Genomic DNA, 19902 nt, shown 5'->3' with positions numbered 1-19902 from the left:
GTAAGGCCGGTGGGCAGCTGGCCAGGCACGGGTGCAGCGTGTGAGCTCAGTGCGGCCGGGACGGGGTCCCAGTGGGTCCCCATGGGTCCCCAGCCGGCTCGGCCCCCGCAGACCTGCAGCGCCCCTGCTTCTCCTGGGTTTCCAGGAGAGCCGCTCACTTCCTGTTTGCCGCAGGAGAGCGAGAATGTGGAAAGTCAGCCCCACTGCGTTGTGTGTGTCCACTCTAAGGGGACACCGGGGGATGGCAAGGGGGAAGCTCTGTCCAGAAACTGCAAGGGAGCCCCACGGGGTGGCACGATTCATCCCAGATGCCTAGACAAGTCCTGTGTTGCTGGGCCCTGGGCCGGGCCCGTGACCCCGGCTGGGGCTTCCAGTCCAGGCCAGAGGCACCAGGCTCTGATAGGGCCTGAGCCACAGAGTGAGGGCAGGGAATTGGGTTTTCTCCCATGGTGGCCTGGGCCCCATGCGTCCGTCCCAGGCAGCCCCAGGTGCTCTGGTGACAAAGCCGCAGCGACCACCCCTTGGGCGTCCGCCCCGTTCCAGTCCCTTTCTGGGCCAGGTCCCCCGCAGAGGGGCTGAGGGCCCCAGCAAAAGGCCTGTTTCTGTCCCACAGCCTGCACCGCAGCGTCCAGCCCCATCTGTCTCCCGCTGACCGGCCTGGCATGGCCCTGGCAGCCTGCGGGGAGGACTCCACCTCACCGGCCCCCTCCCACTCCCTTAAGCTCCTCTAGGCTCTAATCCCCTGGTGGCCCCTCAGGGGGGCTCCCCTTAAAGAGACAGCTGTGCTGCTCGTGTGGACTGGGGAGGCAGGCTGTGGCCTCCAGAGAGGGCCCTTTTGGGGCTGGGGTGGGGGATGCCAGATCGGGCCAGCCCTCCCTTGGGAGACATGGCTGATACCCAGGTGTGTCTGGGTGCTGGGCTGAGCAGCTCTGGGGGGTGAGGGTGGAGCAGCAGGGCTGGGGGAGCTGGGCAGAGCCTCAGGGGCTGCACCCTGGGCCCCTCTTCCCTTCCCCCCCTCACCCACCAGTCCCAGACGCACTGGGGGAGGAACACAGCCCCAGGCGTAAACCTCTTCCCCGGAAAGCCCAGGACCGTGACCTTCACTGGCCCAAGGCTTGATGGGAAAACGGGAGTCCTCCTGGGGGCTGACAGCTGTGCTGGGAGCGAGCCCTGGGGCCGGCATTGGACATGTCCCAGTGAACCCCACTCTGGAATCCCCAGAGGAGGGGGGGGGCGGCGGGGTGCTGCTCCTCCTGCAGGCACCGCCTCCTCCAGGGGGCCAGCCCCCGGGCCCAGGGTGGGGAGGCCTGCGCTGCCCCATGGAGGGGCCCATGAGGCTGGTTTGCGTCCCAGGGGAGGCAGCAGCCCTTGGAGGGCCCCCCATATCTGAGGGCTGAAGGTCAGATACCAGGTAAATGACATCGGATGACTTCATGTAGGTGAAAGTGCAGTTGACTACTCAGTGGGCTCCCACCAGTGACTCAGGTAATGGGCCCCATTATAGTAATTACTGTGATTACCGGGAGGGAGGACGAGGCCGTGGGTGGGTCAGGTGACCAGGAGCCCAGCTCAGGCAGCTGAGGGACCACCCAGAGGCCTTCCGGGCTGCCCTGGCATGGAGTGGGGGCCTTCTCCATGTCCCCCTCTGGATCAGAAACCCCACCCCTTCCAACCGGGGACAGCCTGTGCCTCAGCGGGGGGCCAAGGCAGGGCCTCAGGTTATTCAAGGGTCCGAAAGGGATTGTCTGGGGGTGTTGGGCGGGCAAAGGCCAGTGGGTCCTGCCTGTGTGGGGGGAGGGGCTCCAGCTGAGCACCCAAGGGACCAGACAGCTGCCTAACCCTCGGGGTCTCCTTGGCCCACCGTGGGCACTGCTGCTGTGTGTGTGTGTGGCTGGCATTCTGGTGGCTTCTGTGGCTCTCGCTGGAGCCCGCAGCAGGCTGCAGGGCCGAGATGGGGAGGCACGGGGAGCCGCCTCTCCGCCACAGCCGTGAGCTGGACCTGGTGGGGGCAGGCTGCGCACACAGCACCCCGCCCACCCTCAGCCCTGTCCTCTGCCCGGGTCTGCCCCGGGCCTCCTCTCCCCTGCACCCGACCCCGCCCAAGCGCGGGAGCCCCCTCCCTCTTGAGGTTTTCAGCCCTGCACTTGCGTCAGTCATCTGAGGGGGGGGTTCACAGGACCCCGCCCTAGCCCTGGAGTCTCCAGTGACCCGGATGTGGGCAGGGCTGAGAAATCGCCCTTTTGTGATGAGTTCCCAGGGGACCCTGCCCTGCGGACTTGGAAAGCAGCTGTCTGCAGCCTGGGGAACTCGCGCCAGCCCCTTCAGGCCCTGCCCAGCCCGGAGCGGACCTGGCTGGCCCTCTGGCTCTCGGAACTTTTGCTTTCCCACGAGAGAGCAAGACCTGGTTCTGTTGGGGTAGGGGGTGGTGTCTCACCTCTGTGACCCCGGGGCCGGGCCTGGAGCGCGTGGGGGACAGGGGCCGTGTGTACTGGGTTGGGGGTGATGTGGAGAGGTGGGAGCTGTATGTAGGTCAGTGGTGTGGTTTTTTTGTTTGTTTCCTATGGGAGGATGTGGTGGGGGGAGATAGGCCTGACAGATGTTAATTGTCTTGTGCCTTTTTTTTTCCCAAGAAGGGTTTAAGAAGTAGGGAAGTTAAGTGATGCAAAGCTAAGGAGGAGGAAGTTTACAGAGCATTTAACGGCCTTTGTTCTTTGTTCTTTGTCTTGCTGTATGAGATATAGGAAGGTCAAAGTGGCACCTAGGCTGCTCCTGGGCTCCCGGGCGACAGTGCCGTGTGGGCAAAGGTCGTTGCTCTTCAACCCGACATCAAGTTTCTGGGTTCCCGGATGTGCTCCCGTGTGGTTTGGGGTTTTGCTCCCCTGCCTGAAGCCCCCAGCTGCCGAGCCCCGAAGGCGTGGCCGCTGCTGTCGGGGCCTCTTAGTGGGTCTGTAACCCACAGGAACCAGGCACAGGGCAGAAAATGGGACGAGCGGCTGGCTTGGAGAAAACAAAACGGAACAAAGAGAGCCATTCTCTCCTCTGGAACCAGGAGCTCACGGTGGCCGCAGATGTGCGGAGCTGCAGAGCGGCCCTGAGTCCCAGAGCTGCCCAGCGCCCGGCTCTTATCAGCCCGGGCTCAGCCCGGCCCGGGGGAGCTTCTGGCCCCGTCTCCTGCGTCCTTTCTTCAGACCTGTGGGAGCTGCCGGCGCGGATCAAAATTAGCACGCACTGTCCCCGGTTGTGCTTCTTGGGTTCCTGTGACGATTTCGGGACAGCCCAGCCCCCCACCCCTGGAGGGCATCACACCAGGCTCAGGGCGGGCCTCCGGGGTGGGCGTGGGGCCGCCAGGCTGCAGCCCTGGCCACTGCGGGCTCCCTGGGCCTGGGCTGTGTGCAGGCCCCTTCCCGAACAGCGCAGCTGTGGCCCTTGTCCGAAAGTTACTGCCGTCGCCCTCCATGGCTGCCTTGGCTCAGCCCACACTGCCTCCCCTCAACTGCAGGCCCTTAGGGCCCGGCAAGGGGCAGGACAGACATCCAGGCGAGGACGTGTGCACAGAGAAGGCCCATTCTGCCCTTCTGTCTCCCATCCGTGCTCTTCTGGCCGGGGTCGGGTCTGTCTGTGTTTTTTCAAAGTTCCATTGTTCTGCCTGCACGCGGGTTCAGGGCACTGCAAGCAGCTGGGAGCCGTGCGACCCGGCGTCCCTCTCGCTGTGGGACTGACAGGTCGGGAAGCCACCTGGGAAATCTCTTTTTTTTTAAGGTTTGTTTTTTACTTAGCTGAAAGGCAGAGTTAGAGAGAGAGGGAGAGACAGAGTGAGAAAGAGATCTTGCACCTGCTGGTTCAGTCCCTAAATGGCTACAAAGGCTAGTGCTGGGCCAGGCCAAAGCCAGGAGCTTCCTGCAGGTCTCCCAGGTGGGTGCAGGGGCCCAAGCACTTGGTCCATCTTCTGCTGCTTTCCCAGGCACATCAGCAGGGAGCTGGATCGGAAGTGGAGCAGCCGGGACTCAAACTGGTGCCCATGTGGGATGCTGGTGGCACAGATGGAGGCCTAACCTGCTAACCCGCAACGCCAGCCCCAACATGGGAAACCTTGAGCTCAAACTTTCCATTTCTCTTAAAAAGAGCAGTTACCATCCAGCATGCTTCAAGTTCTAAGAGAATCTTCAAGGAAGAAAAACTGATGGTTTGGTCTGTGTCCCGCCCTGGGTCTGTCTGTACACAGAGCCCGTCTCCCTTAGCTGAAATGCTTGGGACCACAGATATTTGAGATTGCGGGGTTTTGCAGGTTTTGAAACAGTTGCTTAATCGGCAGGGCACCCCTCATCTGAAAATCCAAAGTGCCCCCCAAAATCCTAAACCTCTTGAGCATCAGAGACAGCGTCAGGTCAGCACTCAAAAGATCTCTGATCTCGGAGCATTCCAGACAGAGGGCTCTGACGCTGGTGCCCAGGCCCCGGTCAAGGTCAGGACCTCTGTCTAGCAGCAGCCCCGTGAGCTCTCCGGGCCGGGCCGGGTGCATTTGTTCGTTCCAACCTGAGCAGCATCCGCTGCTGATTGCAAAGACCGCCCCCCTCCCCGGAGTGAGACCCAGGGCCCCAAGCACCGCCTCCCAGGAGCGGGCCTCACAGCCCCCCCCCCCGATGTGGCCCCCACCGCCAGGTTTCTGGAACCACCCAGCAGATGAAGATGGACCTGGAGCAGCACCTGGCCCGCCTCAGTGAGATCCTGGCCTCCCGGGGCGACTACATCCAGACCCTGAAGTTCATGCAGCAGATGGCCGACAGCATCGTCACCCAGCTCTCGGGGCTGCCCGTGTGGCAGGACGTCGGCGCCCAGCTGAGCGAGCTGGCCGACCAGACCGGCTACGTAGAGTACTACAGGTGAGACTCTTGCCACCTCGCAGGTATGCCAGCTAGTTCTGTCCATCCTGCGCCCCATTCCCCAAACCCCAGGACTGGGGACGGCCCCGACGGAGAGCCAGGGTAGGAAGCAGCGGTCTCAGCCCAGGGTCCCTCCTGCCCGGAGGACCTGCGGCCCAGCCCTGCGGGGCGCGGCGCCGAGGAGGTGCGCGGTGCAGCGGGTCCACAGGTTGTGGAGAATCAGCGAGCGGCAGCTCTACGGGCTCCTGACCCCACTGTCAGTGCTCGGAGCGCGGCTTCCTCTGGTTTTCGGGTTTGTCCCAAAGCCCCAGCCCACAGGTGGTCACTGCTGCACTGCGTCCAGAGACCTCCCCCCACGGCTGTTCCCCTTCCCACGGGAAGCGTGGGCGGGTCCCCGAGGGAAGGGAGCACGGGCAGGGCCCTGAAGGAGGGGAGCGCGTGGCGTCCCGGCTTGAGGTGGTGCCGGGCCCGGTCACAGCACATTCGGACGTGGCTGCTGGGTGAGGCTGGGGCTGCGTGATAGGGGTCCTGTGAGGAGAGAAGGGGACAAGGGCGATTCGTTTCGCGTCTTCTCCACACCCGTGGACTCCCAGTACTTGGGTTCTTTAGCCCCGGCTGCCTCAGCTTCTACCCTGTGCCATGTCGCCAGCACCTGCTCCTCGCCCCGCCCTGGGAGACCAGGGGCTCCAGCGTCCCCTGCTGGTAGGAGATCTGGGGGCCAAGTGGCCCTCTAAGGTCTCCCAGCCTTTGTGTGACTGCCTTTCCCCACCAGCTCAGCCCGGCCAGGCCCCTGGAGGGTCCCGGGTTTCCTGGGAGGGGCTAGCCGTGGCACCCTCGCCCACCTCGAGGCCCCTGCTGGCCGGGAGTGAGTCCTCATACGGGTGTCCTTGGTGCCATGTCCAGTGCCAGGCGTGAGGGCCCTCAACGTGCACAGCTGTGGGTGCCACGAGTTCAAGGGCAGGCGGGGGGCCTCGGGGAGGCTGGGCCGGGCCCTCGACAAAGGTGGGCTTCTCAGGGGCTTGTTTCCATCCCTGGATGCAGCCTGGGGGTTCCGGAAGCACAGGGAAAGCAGGGGCGCAGGTCCTGCCCGCTGGGCGGCTGCAGCCTTGCTGTCCAGTGCGCTCGCCCTGCACAAACAGGTTCTCAGTGGCCACTCGTGGGCAGTGGCAGGCAGAGGCCGTGTCCGGCTCCGACACTGGATTGAGGTGGCAGGGGGCGGGGCAGAAGGGAGGGGGCAGCCCCGGAGCCCCGTGAAGAGCCCGTCTGTCCGTGCACACTGGGGTCTCTCTGGCTCAGGACCACTTGCAATTCGGGGCCCCCCAAGCTGGGCAGCGGTGGGAGTTCTGCCCGGTTCCCGCTAACCGCCCCTCCCCCTCCACCAGGTGGCTCTCCTACCTCCTGCTCTTCATCCTGGACCTGGTGATCTGCCTTGTCACTTGCTTGGCGCTGGCCAGGCGCTCCAAGTGTCTGCTGGCTGCGTGAGTAGCTCTGCCCGTGGGCCTGGGACAGAGAGCAGGGCGAGGTGCCACCGTCACGGCACCAAGGGCCTGGCCAGGTTGTAGGGGGAGGGGCCAGCCTGGGCGAGACAGCAGGCACCGGCTGGCCATCTGGACACCAGCAGGCACCGGCTTTCTTCCACCTGTGCTGAGCCGCCCAAGGAACGTGGGCCAGGCCCCCTGCCTCCTGCTGCCTCTCCATACACGGTAGCCCTGTGGCTTCAGCCCAGGACCGCTGCTCCAGCAGTTGGCGGGGCTGTGACGGGGCGGGCAGGGGCCACGAGGGAGGGCACTGGAGGTGGTGGGCTGGCGGCTGTCACGGAGGACCCTCCCCTGCCCCCGTGCTGTGCTCCTTGCCCGGTTCCCACCGTCGCCGCCTCTCTCCCAGGATGCTGGGCTGTGCGCTGCTGGTGCTGCTGCTTAGCTGGGCGTCCCTCGCCACGGACTCGGCCACTGCGGTGGTGAGTGGGGGGCGGGGGGGGAGGTCTGGCCAGGACAGCCTGTCTAGGGGGAAGATGTCCTGTCCAGAGGCCCCACGTGGGGCCAGCTGCCAGCCACAGCCCCTCACTGAGAAGCCCAGCGTCTCAGAACCTAAGGGACTTGGGCCATGTGGGCTCCCCCGTTCTGAGGCTCGCCTGCGTGAGCCGGTGGCGTCTCCCTGGGTGAGAAGAGCCAAGGAGGGCCGGGGCGGGGTGGGCCCGGGGCTGATGCGCAGGCTGGAGGGCCCCTGGCCTCAGAAGCGCACCCCCGTGCCGTGCCCGCGTCCTGGGCCCTGGGAGCGTGGCCCTGATGCTGCCTTCCCTCCCCTGCCCCAGACTCTGTCCCAGACACACGAGGTGCCTCTGGCTGTGACTAAAGGGGGCACAGGTGTTTGACTGAGAAGTTGGGCTGCCCGGCTTCGTGTCCCAGCACCTGTCCCCGCTCCAGTTGCCCGCAAATGCAGACCCCAGAAGGCAGCAGGCGAAGGCCCGAGTACCTGGGCCCCTGCCACCCACACAGGAGACCTGGATGGAGTCCGGGCTCCTGGCCTCGGCCTGGCCCAGCCCTGGCTGTTGCAGGCGGGCGTTTGGGGAGTGAACTCGGGGGGGAGCGCGCTCTCTCCTGCTCTCTTTCTCTGTCTCTGCCTCTCAGACAACTTCTGAGAAGTGGGGGCCTCCCACGTGGGTGTGCCTAGTGTTCAGTGGACGTAAAGCTGGCCATCTGCCATGTGTATGAGTCTGTCTGTCTGTCCACTCGGTGGGCGTGCTTTGCCGTGTGACACTCAGCACCCTTTGCCTGGGGGGACAAAACCCAAGAGCCCTTGGTTTGCTGCTGCAGCCGGTGGAAGACGACTTGGCAGATAACCACGGCTCGGTGTGGGTCCATTCAACGTGTGTGTATGTGCGTGCGCACGCGTGCTCTGTGCGTGCACAGGCGTGAGGGTGCGTGTGTGATGAATCGGGCTTGCAAGACATCCTTAGTCGATTCCAGTGCCACAGACCAGCCTTGTACTGGCCTCTGTTCTGCTGGCTATCTCCCGCTCCCTCCTCGGGTCCTAGATTTCTCTGGAGGTGGAAGGATGGGGGCTGGTACCATAAGCCCCCCCCCCCAGCTCATTCCTTTCCTAGGACTCGGGGCTGCCCAGCGGCTCTGGCCTTGGGGGCTTTGCCTCCTCCAGGGGGACCCCCAGAATGCGTGGCTGCTGGTGCTGCTGGGCTCAGCAGTTTTGGGCAGGGGCTTGTGCAGAAGATTGAGAGGAGCTGTCTTTGCCCCGGCCTCCTGTGCAGCGGCCGTTACCCCGGCCTGCTGTGGGGAAGGGCAGGGTAGCAGGGCCCAGCTAATGCCCAGAGCGTCCTGGTGGCGCAGGAGCTGCCAGACGCTGAGTGGCGCAGAGCCGTGGAGCCCAGCTGGCCAGAGCCAGGTGCACAGCTGTGTCTGGGACAAGTGTGGGCACGGGGAGGCTCTCCGCAGGGCCCAGGCTGGTGGCCTCCTGCTTGCCGCCGTGAGCTGCCCTGCGGGAGAGGCCCCTCGCACGGACTGCTCCCTCTCACCACGCTGCAGTGTGTAAGGAAACAGAGGCCGATGCACTGTGCCAGCTGGGTGCCCTGGAATGCCTGGGAGCTGGGAGAAATGCCATTTCCCTAATTCCTTCAGTCAGGCCCTTGTGTGAGAGCCGCAGCGGGTGAGGTGCAGCTGAATGGGCCTTTGATAGGGCCCGGGGCCTGCTGCATTTTAATGGGAGGGGGAGGGGCAGCTGTCGGGGTGGTTGTGCCCAGCTTTTTGTGTGGCCTGCAGGCCACCCTGCCTGTTTGGAGAAGCCAGAGAGCTGACAGCCCCTGTCCCCATGAGGAGAGAGAGTGCTGTCCCCAGGGCCTCTGTGCCTGGGTGCTTGAGAGCGGAGCCGAGCCCTGAGCCCCCACCCTGCATGAGCCGTGCCCGGTGCCTGTGGCTGCGCGGCCAGAAGCTCTGGCAGAGAGGGTTGGCTTAGCCACTTTGACCCCTGACCCCAGCTCCTGACTCCAGCTTCCCACTAATGCACACCCTGGGAGGCATCAGGTGACGGCTCAGGTAGTCGGGCCCTGGGTGCAGCCTCACTGGAGTTTGGGGAGTGAACCAGCAGATCGGGGTGCGCGCTCTCTCTCTCTTTCAAATGAATGATTTTTTTTTTTACTTTTCTGAAAGATTTTTATTTGTTTGAGTTATGGAGAGAGAGAGAGAGAGAGATCTTCCATCTGCTAGTTCACTCCCCAGAAGGCTGCAACAGCCGGAGCCAGGAGCTTCTTCCAGGTCTCCCACATGGATGCAGGGGCCCAGGCACTTGGGCCATCTTTCACTGTTTTTCCCAGGCCATTAGCAGGGAGCTGGATCGGAAGTGGAGCAGCCCATATGGGATGCCAACATTGCAAGTGTTGGCTTTACCTGCTGTGCCACAGTGCCGGCCCACAAATAAATAAATGTTTTAAGTTAAAAATAAGGAAAAGGAGGAAGTAGATTCAGGGGGTGGGATCTGAGCAGGTGCACTTAGCCACAGCAGCTCAGGACGGGATGTGGCGGGGCAGGGGTGGATGGTGGGGCCCCCGCCTGCATCCACCGCCCAGCCCACCCCTTCCCAGCAGTGGAAGCCTGGGGACGGTCCAAGTTTTCATGCCTCCGTTTCCTCCTGTGTAACATGGGAAGGGTCCATTTTTGTGTCAGAGCGTTGCTAACAGGATATTCCCGAGAGAGACACAGGAAATGTTCAACCCCAGCAGTCAGCGGCTCCCACATGCCGACTACCAGCACGCGAGGGTCCCGGGCAGCCCTGCCCACCTCACCTCTGTCCCCAGGAACTGCCTGCAGCCTCTGCACCGCCCCCAAACCACCCTCGCCTAATGCACCTGTCCCAAGGGACCTCAGACAGGCGCTGAGCGCCCAGGTGCAGGCCTGGCCGGAATGGGGATGGAGGGAGGGAGGAGGAGGCCACCTCACTGGGGAAGCCTCAGATGGGGCCCCCGTCCCTCTGCCTCCCTGGGTCCCAGACTTCCTGGAGGTGACCCAGGCCAAGATGGCCGCCTGTGTTCTTGTTTTTTCCCAAGACTTGCGCACCCGCTGGCTGGCTTCCCTCCGTCACTCCAGTGGGGGTGGCGGTGGGGTGGGGTGGGGGTGGCCCCGGGCCTGCTGGCGCTGCAGCTCTGATTGCCATTAAGGATCCAGGATGATTTGTTACGTCTGTTAGTGGTTTGTGTGTAAAATTGTTCTCCCAGGCCCTGAGCACGCGAGGGGGGGGAGGGGGTGTGCACATGGGGCTCAGAGCGAGCTCTGTGCCTAGTGGCGCCGGTCGTCCCCAGCCCTCCCTCCCCCCCCCCCCCCCCCCCCCCCGCACACATTTTCTAGACCGTGGTGCCATGATTCAGCTCGCCTGCACCTGGGTCTGCAGCCGTGCCTGGTACCCAGAAGGCGCTGAACACCTGCGCTGGTGTGGCTCCCCGAAGCAGGAGCCTAGGAAGGGAGACAGCACAGCACAGAGGGGGCCCCTGCCTGGGGGCCCTGGCCCAGAGGAGGGGGCTGTAGGACCTGAGCTTGCCCTGGCTGCTCGGAGACCTGGAGACCCCCTTTCCGCAGTGCCCACTGCACCACAGGCCAGATCTGGGGGGTCTTGCTCAGAGACGCATCCTGGCTGCCGCCTCTCCCATGCGGGCTCAGCTGCCTGTCAGTGGCACGGCCTGGGGCCAGCCCCAGCTCCGCCCACTCCCATGCCTGTGCGCCCAGCGGCTCCCAGATGGGTCAGCGGTAGCCGCATTCTTTAGAAAGAATCCAGAGCCTTCAGAGATTGTTCACCAGCGCGTGCAGAGCTGGGGGCAGCGAGACGAAAAGGGAGAAGAGTGACGAGCAAATGTGGCCACGGTGCGGGAGCGCCTCGCTGCCCCTGGGCCGTGTTCCCGGGCCCTGCGGGCCTGCTCCACACCAGGCATCAAGGTAGGGGCGTGGTTAGCATCCACTGCCCCACCCCGGTCCCGGCTCTGAACTTGCTCCTTAGGCGACCAGTGCTGTTCTCTCGTGGCACGGAAAGAGTTAACCCATCCAGGTAGGAGCAGAGCCGGGCAGGATTGGAACCTGGGAGGCTGCCGTCTTTGCCACCCAGGAATGAACTGCAGGGGCCACGTGGCTGGGGCGGCAGGCACCTGGCTCCCCCGGGGCCCTGGTGTCCGACTCCCGTCTCTCCCTGCCCCAGGGCGCCAGTGACTTCTGCGTGGCTCCCGACGCCTTCATCCTGAACTTCACGCAGGGCCAGATCAGCACAGGTATCGCACTCCCCCTGCAGCTCAGGGTGCCCGGGGCCTGGCCCATCCTGCGCCTCTGCTTCCCTCTTCCAGCCCTCCCCAGGCCCCGTCTCAGGCCCCACTGGACCTCAGAGCCCGCTCCTGCAAACGGCCTCCCTGGGCGGCCCGGGGATGGGGAGGAAGGAGGGAGGCCTGGCTGGACCAGGGGACGGCGAGGAGCGGCCCCTGCGAGTGGCCTGACGCCCGCGCTGTTGCCTTGCAGAGGTGACCCGCTACTACCTGTACTGCGGTCAGAGTGCGCGGAGCCCCTTCCAGCAGGTACAGCCGCCCCCCGCCCACGCCCCTCCGTCAGCTCCCCCCCATGACCCCAGCCCTGCTGCTGACCAGGGCCGGGAAGCTTTGCATCCCTGTGTCCCCCCTTGACTGCTCCTCTGCAGGGGCCATGCTCCTGCCCAGGGACTCCTCGGCCAGTGCCTCTCGCACGGTCACCTGTGCGTCTCCCGTGCAGGGCCAGCGGGTGTGGCCTAAGCGCCCAGGCGAGGCAGATGCTGCCGGTCTGAGGCCCATGTCTGAGCAGCAAGAAGCAGGAGGGCTGTGGTGCCCCCTGGAAGTGGGTAGAGATGGGGGAGGACCTGCGTCGTCCTCGCTGTAGTGGACGGGTTGACCAGATGGCCAGAGTCCATGGGGCGCCACTTTGCCATGGAGGTCAGGATTTTGCTGGCCCCGTCCAGCCCTCTGTACCTGCCCTGCAGCCAGTGGGGATAGCCCTGCCCCCAGGGCTGCTGCCGGTGTTGGGGGGAGGGCGTCCAGGCTCCTGGCACGTGGACCTTCATGGGGGCTGTGGTCTCCCCCGGCCCAGGCACTGACCGTCTACCAGCGCTCGCTGACCACCATGCAGATCCAGGTGGCGGGGCTGCTGCAGTTCGCTGTGCCGCTCTTCCCCACGGCCGAGGTAAGGCGCCGCCCCACAGCCGGGGTGCTGGGGTGCTGGGGAGGGGCTCCCTAGCTGAACGCTGGCCCTGCCGGAGCCCACCGGAGCCCCAGGCAGGCCTGGGAGAGCGATTGGCCGGCTCTGCGTCCCCTCCCCGCCTCCCTCGGCGGCCTGGCCCCCTTCCCTTGTCTGGACGTCCTCGGCCCCCACTGTCCCTTTGCAGTTTTATCTGTCAGTCTCACCTCTCTCCCTCTTCTGGCTCCAGAAAGACCTCCTGGGCACCCAGCTCCTGCTGAACTCCTCCGAGGCCAGCCTGCAGCAGCTGACGGCCATGTTGGATTGCCGGGGTCTGCATAAGGTGCTGGGGGTGACCTTGGGGGGCGCGGGGAGGGTGTGGGGCACCCCAACAGGCCACACCTGCCCAGAGCGAAGCTCACAAAGGCCTAGAGAGCGATTTCCTGGTCCCCCTGCAGACCTGGAACAGGGTCAGAGCTCCACAGTGGGAGGGGGGTGAGGGGCCCTGGCATTGAGACCCGGGGCGGGGGAGGGGGCCTGTGGAAGCTTCTGGAGCCGTGGGCACAGGGGCAGGCTTAGGAGGGTTGGCTCTGGTTAGCTCTAGGACACTGGGGGTCCCTACCCTCCAAGAGGGAGGTAGTTCCTCACTGTCCAGGCTTGTGCGGTGTGGACGGGTGGCTGCCTACACGCGTGCACACGCGGGAGCCCGTGGACGGGTCACGGGTAGACAGTGCAGTAGCTGGCCATAGCTCGCCCCTCCTGCACTTGGGGGTGGTCCTGGTAGTGCCGGAATCCACCTGTGCCTCGTCCCGTCCCCTTTACGGGCAGTCCCTCCGCCCGTCGCAGACAGCACAGCTCTGTGCGTGCCTCCGCATGGCTCCCTCCTGGCGTTCCTGGGGCTGGGGCCTCCTCCGCTTCCTTGTCTTCTCCATTCTCTTCCTCTCCACCCCGGAGCCCCAGCGTCTGCTGTCGCCTTACGATCAAACCCTGACCCCTCTCCCACCGCCCTTTTTCTCTTGGGGGCTGCGCCACGCTCAGGCCCTCTGCTCCCTCTCCTTGAGGTCCGCCCCTCCTTGCCCCGCCCAGTCTCTCTGGTTCAAGGCCGGCTATCCAGGGCCTGACACGCTGCGGCTGCTGCGTTTCCACAGTGCACCCCAGAAGCCTTCTTGTGTTGGGCTCCACAGCCATGGCCCTAAATGGCGGTGCCAGGTGCTGGGGCCAGGGAGCAGCTGGGAGGGCCCAGGCCCAGGCTGGGCGCAGAGGGGCTGCCAGAGACGCGCTCGGAGCCTGGGCTGGGCCCCCATTCCCTCTGCAGCTCCCTGTCTGCCTGCTCCTCCCCAGGACTACCTGGACACCCTCACCGGCATCTGCTACGACGGCATCGAGGGCCTGCTCTACCTGGGCCTCTTCTCCCTCCTGGCCGCCCTGGCCTTCTCCACCCTGATCTGTGTGGGGCCCCGGGCCTGGAAGTGCTTCACGGCCAGGTGAGCCGCCCGGGAGGGAGGAGGACGGAGACAGGCAGCAGGGAGCCTGGTGGGCCGGCTGGACACCCCCCCCCCCGAGACGGACCCCCACGCAGAGGTTTCTGGGGGACTCAGGGCAGGAGCTGGGGCTGGGACCAGTGGGGGTTCTTGTCCTACAGACTGGCACCCCAGCTCCTCAGCAGGGCTTTGCAGGGGTGCTGGGGGAATGCCAAGGGGATACATTGTATCACTCGCATCAGGGAACAGGTGCACCCTGTGTGTCAGCGCCTCTGTGGGGAGGATCCCAGGTGGGCTGCCTGCAAGAGCTGGCCAGGGAAGCAGATGGGACCAGCAGCCCCAGTGCCCTTCCCCGTGTCTTTGCAGGGACAGAGACTACGACGACTTCGACGACGGCGACCCCTTCAACCCCCAGGCGCGGCGCATGGCTGCCCACAGCCCCTGCCGGGGGCAGCTACACAGCTTCTGCAGCTACAGCAGCGGCCTGGGCAGCCAGAGCAGCCTGCAGCCCCCGGCCCAGACCGTCTCTAACGCCCCCGTCTCTGAGTACATGTACGGCGGGGGCCCTCGGGGACCCCACACGCCTGGGCTGGGAGCTGTCTCTGTGGGTGGGGCGGGGGAAAGAAGACATCCAAGGCCAGCTGGTCCCCCCCCCCCCGCCCAGCTGTGAGATGCATCTGGTTGTCTCCACACCAGCCTGAGCTGTGGGAAGAGACCCCAGCTGTGCGTGACAGCCCTGGGTGGTCCCCAGGCCACCCTGCTCGGCCTGGGCGCCTGTGCCCTCTGTGCTCATCCCCAGGGCTCCCAGAAACCTGCTGCCCCCTCTCTATCCATTTCCTTCCCCCTCCCCCCTCGCACGCCCCCCGGGACCCTCCTGAGCAGTCTGCCCGCTGGCCCGCCCTGAGCCACCCTCTCGGCTCTGCAGGAACCAGGCAATGCTGTTCGGCGGGAACCCACGCTACGAGAACGCACCGCTCATCGGGAGAGGCTCCCCTCCACCCACGGTAACCCCTGCACCCGCGTGGTCCCGGCTGCAGCCCTCATGGGGAGACAGTTACGGATAAACCCCAGCCAGCCCCTAGGCGGAAGGGAATGGAACGGTTCTGATAAGCACTAGACGCAGTCGGCAGCCGTGCACAGTGGGGCAGCCACGCACGCAGTGGGGCGGCCGCCTGGGAACCGCCCCTTTGTCCAGCCAGGCAGCTTCTTCCGTTTCCCAAGATAGACGGTTCCTGGTCTGTCTGGGAGCTCGGCAGCGCCCTCTGCCGGCTGCTGCGGCTAAACCCACCTGGGAACGCGCGCTTGTCCTCGTTAGCTAACTGCCTTCCTCCAGAGGCCGAGGGAAAAGTCTCCTGCTTATCCTGGGGCTCCCGCTGGAGCCAGCAGCTGGAGCCAGGAGGAGAGATCAGTTACATTTGCAGGAAGTTTTCTAAACTCCAGGAAGCCAGGGGATCTCTCTCCCCAACCTTCAGCAGGGACGGGTAGCCCCAGGGCAGGGGCCTGAGGCGGCCGGGGTGGGCAAGTGAGGACGAAAGCCCCCGCTGCTGGTTTCTGAAGGTCCCAGGAGTCTTGCCTGAGGCAGACAGGGCTGCCTTAGACCCAGGGCCCAGGACACAGGCGCCCGTGGCAAGGGCCTGGGTTCCAGCTCCTGCAAACCTGAGCAAATGCTACCTGTCTCTGGGCCTCGGTGCCCCCATCTGGAGAATGGGAGTCCAGGGAGGGGTCTGAGCCCTGGAAGGCTCGGTCATTGCAAAAGCAGTTGTGTGAGCGCTGGAGCACTCTTAGGAGTGAGCAGCGCGTCTCCGTTGCGAACGCCGCCTGCCACACTCCCTCCCTTTCTAAGAAAGGGGAGGGGAGGAGGGGTCTGGAGCCGCGTGTCTGCCCTCACTCCGCTGGACGATGCGTTGCACCTGTGTAGGCTGGGACTTTGGGAGGAGGTGGCCTGGAAGCACGTGTGACCCGGGGGTGATGGACGTGGGCCCTGAGAACCTATGAGGCGCGTGGACACGGTGTGCAGGGGGCAGCTTCCCGGGCATGATGCTCTCGGCCTGCCGAGGCAGACAAGACCCGGTGCCCGCCTTCGGGCAGTGTCTGGTCCCTTGGAGGGGCTACCTGGGGAAGTGCCGGGAGGGGCTTTGAGGCCGAGAGGGAGGAGCTGTCCACGCTGTTTGGGGGATTCTAGAAGGTTCTGTAGGGGTAGTGCTGTGTCCAAGGAGCAAGAATTGCAGTTCGGTTTAGAGGTCTTAGTCGGCTTCATTTGTGGTCCCGCACAAAATGGAATAAGCGTCCGGCGGGCTGAGCAGAGGGCTGGTTTTGTGGGCGGAGAAGTCAGTCACCTCGCAAGGTGGGGACAGCAGTGGGGAGTTGGCGGTGGCTGCGCCTGAGGCCACTTTGCCGTTGGGCCAGTTGGCACCCCTGGCTCTTCCTCCTCCCTCCTGGTGTTCTGGAGCATCAGGTAACAGTTTGGTCTGGTGCTGTGACACAGGACTTCAGCGTGAGTGACCACAGGAGCCTCGTTCAATAATGGTCACCTATAGTTTTTTTTTTGTAAAGGTTTGTTTATTTATTCGAAAGAATTACAGAGGCCAGGGCTGGGTCAGGCTGAAGCCAGGAGCCAGGAGCTTATTCTGGGTCTCCCGCGTGGGTGGCAGGGGCCCAAGCACTTGGGCCATCTTCTGCTGCTTTCTCAGGCACATTAACAAGGAGCTGGATCGGAAGTGGTTAGCTGGGACTCAAACCGGCACTCACATGGGATGCCAGCACTGCAGACCAGGGCTTAACCCACTACACTGCAGCACCGGTCCCATATACAAAAGATTTGTTTATTATTTTTATTTGAAAGAGTTACACAGAAGGAGAGAGGGGAGAGAGAGAGAGAGAGAGAGAGAGAGAGAGGTGTCTTCCATCCACTGGTTCACTCCCCAGTTGGCCGCAATGTCCAAATCATGCCAGTCTGACGCCAGGAGCCAGGAGCCTCCTCCAGGTCTCCCATGTGGGTGCAGAAGCCCAAGCACTTGGGCCATCCTCCACTGCTTTCCCAGGCCACAGCAGAGAGCTGGATCGGAATGGAACAGCCGGGACTTGAACTGGTGCCCATATGGGATGCTGGCACTGACAGCGGCAGCTTTACCTGCTGCGCCACAGCGCTGTCCCCCCATATACTTTTTTATATCTTGTTTATTTTAAATGCAGAGCGAGAGAGAGTGAGAGAGAGAGAGAGATAGCTTTTTATTCTCTGGTTCATTCCTCAAATGGCCTGAATGGTCGGGACTGGGCCAGGCCAAAGCCAGGAGCCAAGAACTATTCAGGTCTCCCCAGGGGTGGCAGGTGCCCAATGTCGGGCCATCTTCTGCTGTCTCCCAGGCCATTAGCAGGAAGCTGGATTGGAAAGTGGAGCAGCCGGGACTCGAACCGGTGCTTTGATACGGGATGCCTAGGTCACAGGTGGTGCTTTAGCCTGCCACGCCACAACGCAGGCCCCTCTCCTTTGGCTTTTATTTCTAGCGGTGGCCTCAGAGCCACGCCTGTGCAGTTAGTCTCTCCAGGGGCCACAGCTTGGGTGGGGAGGGGCATTGCTGTGAGCGTCTGGTGAGTGGAGGGCCGTGTGCAAGAGAGCCCCTCGTAACAAAGGCCAGCGTGGTCCCACGTGTGCACAGTGCACAGGGCTGTGTCCTGTGCTCTGTGGGCTGTCAGCAGTGCCCCGACCTCTGCCCTGCCGAGCGCCAGCAGCACCTGGCCCCCGTCTCCCCCCCACGGCCCCCCTTGGTGTTTCTTTCCGGTTCTTCTTGGAGCCTGCACCTGCTCTCCTTTGAAGCAGTTTTACAAATAGCTCAAAACCCATCCTGGTTTTGTTCCTTCTTCCTGGGGTCCTGGCGATTGGGAGTGGTTGGCGGAAGGCTGCATCCAGCCTCGCCGCCGGTCACATCCCGGCCTGGCTAGCGATGTGGATCGTCGAAGACGTCTGTGCTAATCTGAGCAAAGCACAATTCAAGAAAGTCCGCTGCTGTGAAAAGCCAGCGACTCCACCGTGCGTCGTGATGCCGGATAAGAGCAGTCGTCAGAGCCCCTTCCGTCTAGAGAGACACGGTCCTCCCCCTGCCTCCTGAGCCGATCCAGTGCTAGGAGCCAAGAGCTTCCTCCGGGTCTCCCACACGGGTGCAGGGGCTCAAGCCCCTGGGCCATCCTCTGCTGCTTTCCCAGGCCACAGCAGAGAGCTGGATCGGAAGAGGAGCCGCGGGGACGTGAACCGGCGCCCACATGGGATTCCGGTGCCGTAGGTGGAGACTTAGCCACTGCGCCACGGAGCCGCCCCCCTGTATACTCCTCCAGGTCACTTCCGTACAGTGTAGTGCTGCGTGCGTAGTTGTCTAGGAAGTAATGACCAGGGGCACCCCGCACGTGGCCAGTGATGCAGGTTTTCCTGCAGACCTTGGGGTCAGTGGCGGTGGGATCCAGGATGCACCCTGCAGGTGCGCAGGGTGGGCTGCACGAGGGGTCTTCAGAAAGTCCGTGGAAAGTACGTATTATGAGAAAACGATGCAGGAGCTTCCAGAAGATAAACTTGTTCACTTCCACTTTCCCTGGCCTTTCTGGGATTCCCTCGTGCTGTGTCGGGCGGGGGTCCGCTCTGACAGCGCCGTGTCTCCCCTCCCCGCAGTACTCCCCCAGCATGAGAGCCGCTTACCTGTCGGTGGCAGACGAACACCTGCGGCACTACGGCAGCGACTTCCCAGCCTAGCGGACGGCCGCGCCAGGGCCCTGCCTGCTCTTCCCGCGGGCCCACCACGGACCACCCGCGTTCCTCCAACGGGAATCAAAGGCACCCGGACACCTGCAGGCTCTCACAGCTGACCAGCGCCCCTGGCGGGGACAGAGAACCTGCGACTCGGCCAGCCTCTCTCTCCTGCACCCCCCTCTCTGCACCAGAACCGCCCCTGGGGCTCCCTGGGGCTCCACCATCTGCCTCACCCCTGCCTCCCACCCTCACAGGAAGGGCGGGGCAGGGAGGGGGTGTCAGACGCCACTCGCTGGACTGTGCCTCCCCTTAGCACTGACCACCAGTTCTCGCCACTGCTCAGCAGGTGGCAGTGGGAGGGGCTGGTCAGAGATGCATTTAAGGGACGTGGCCTTGCTGGTGGGACCGAATACTGTCGACTGTTCCCGGAGCCAGGTGGACTTTCCTGGGCCACCAGGGGACTGTGCTAGGCCAGCTGCCCCTGGGAGGCCGGCGGCTGCAGGACCCGGCTGGGGACGTGGAGCAAAGCCTGATGCTAACCCTCCGTCGCCCACCTGCGTGGCAGAGCTGCTGCACGTGGGCCCAGGCGTGGGCAGGCGCTGAGCCGGGGACTCCACCCTGGTTTTCCCGGTGTTGCAGCTCTTTTTGGCTGGCCCGGGCCAGGTCTGCAGCCACCTGGAGCAGAGTGGCCAAGACTGGCTTTTTAGTAAAATGAAGGTCAGGACAGTGTCCCTGTCCCGGGATGCTGTCTGATGGGGATACGGGTTCACCCTGCTCTGGAAGGGGACCCTTTAAGAGGGGGAGGAGCTAAGAGGAAAGTGGCCAGGGTCCCTCCCCCCTCCCCTAATGTCCCTGCCTTTTGTCTTTAAGTACATTGGGCTTCCAAAAAGTCCAGAGCAAAGGGGTGCAGCTGTGGCTTAAGGGGCGGACAGGGCGTTCCCCCTTCCCCCGACCTGTTCCACCTGTTTCCTAGAAGGCTAGAAGGGAAGACGCTTCTGGGCCAGGAGGAAATGATAAAGCCCCATCCTACCCGCTGCGGAGCCAGGACTGGGGTCTTTGGTGCTTCCAGCCTCCTGCCCTCCTGAGGTCACAGCCCTGGAGCCCCCCAGCAGGGGCGGGCCCCGGACGCGGCACTGTCTGTTCTCGCTCACAGCCAAGCCTCCGGCACAGTCCGGGACCACCTCACCTGCAGATTCGAGCTCTGGGGTCCCCGCCCCGCAGCCTTGCTTCTTAACCTCTCCATCTCCGCAGTGTGGGGGCGGGCTTTTTACTGCATGTAAACTGAACTAAAAGTCCTTGGGGATTCCCCAGGGAGCCAGGTGGGGACCCTCTGCCTGACACGTGCGCGGCCTCCCCGGGAGAGAAATAAACGACTTGTACTAAAAGGCGGCCGGGGTCTCCAGCCTGCTCAGCGGGATGACAGGGAGGGCGGCTTGCAGGGGGCGCCCAGCTGCGGTTCCGTGCAAGGACTGAGTGTCACGTGGCCTCCGGCTGCTCCAGGCCAGGCCTGCCTTCTACCCTAATCTTTCTGCAAAAATTCATTGCTCTTCAGGTTACTGACGAGCAGTATTTCTTGAGTGCACACAGTGTACCAGGGGCTGTCCGGGTGTTTAGTTTTTAATCCA

General features: G+C 63.9%; 1 protein-coding gene across 1 annotated transcript in view; it reads left to right on the top strand.

Moving 5' to 3' along the window:
• Positions 1-19662, top strand: part of TTYH2 (tweety family member 2) — a 30158-nt gene extending 10496 nt beyond the window's left edge. The window contains exons 4-14 of the mRNA XM_051830959.3: positions 4660-4880; positions 6263-6358; positions 6765-6837; positions 11067-11136; positions 11378-11433; positions 11975-12067; positions 12312-12404; positions 13403-13545; positions 13909-14094; positions 14468-14546; positions 18200-19662. Of these exons, the coding sequence (XP_051686919.3) occupies positions 4660-4880; positions 6263-6358; positions 6765-6837; positions 11067-11136; positions 11378-11433; positions 11975-12067; positions 12312-12404; positions 13403-13545; positions 13909-14094; positions 14468-14546; positions 18200-18280 (1191 nt within the window). The 3' untranslated portion in view covers positions 18281-19662. The remainder of the gene's footprint in view (positions 1-4659; positions 4881-6262; positions 6359-6764; positions 6838-11066; positions 11137-11377; positions 11434-11974; positions 12068-12311; positions 12405-13402; positions 13546-13908; positions 14095-14467; positions 14547-18199) is intronic.
• Positions 19663-19902: the final 240 nt, after the last annotated feature.

The sequence above is a fragment of the Oryctolagus cuniculus genome, chromosome 17 (assembly GCF_051225735.1).
Source record: "Oryctolagus cuniculus isolate XC-2025 breed Fujian yellow rabbit chromosome 17, ASM5122573v1, whole genome shotgun sequence".
NCBI lineage: Eukaryota > Metazoa > Chordata > Mammalia > Lagomorpha > Leporidae > Oryctolagus > Oryctolagus cuniculus.
This window is presented reverse-complemented; position numbering and strand designations above follow the sequence as displayed.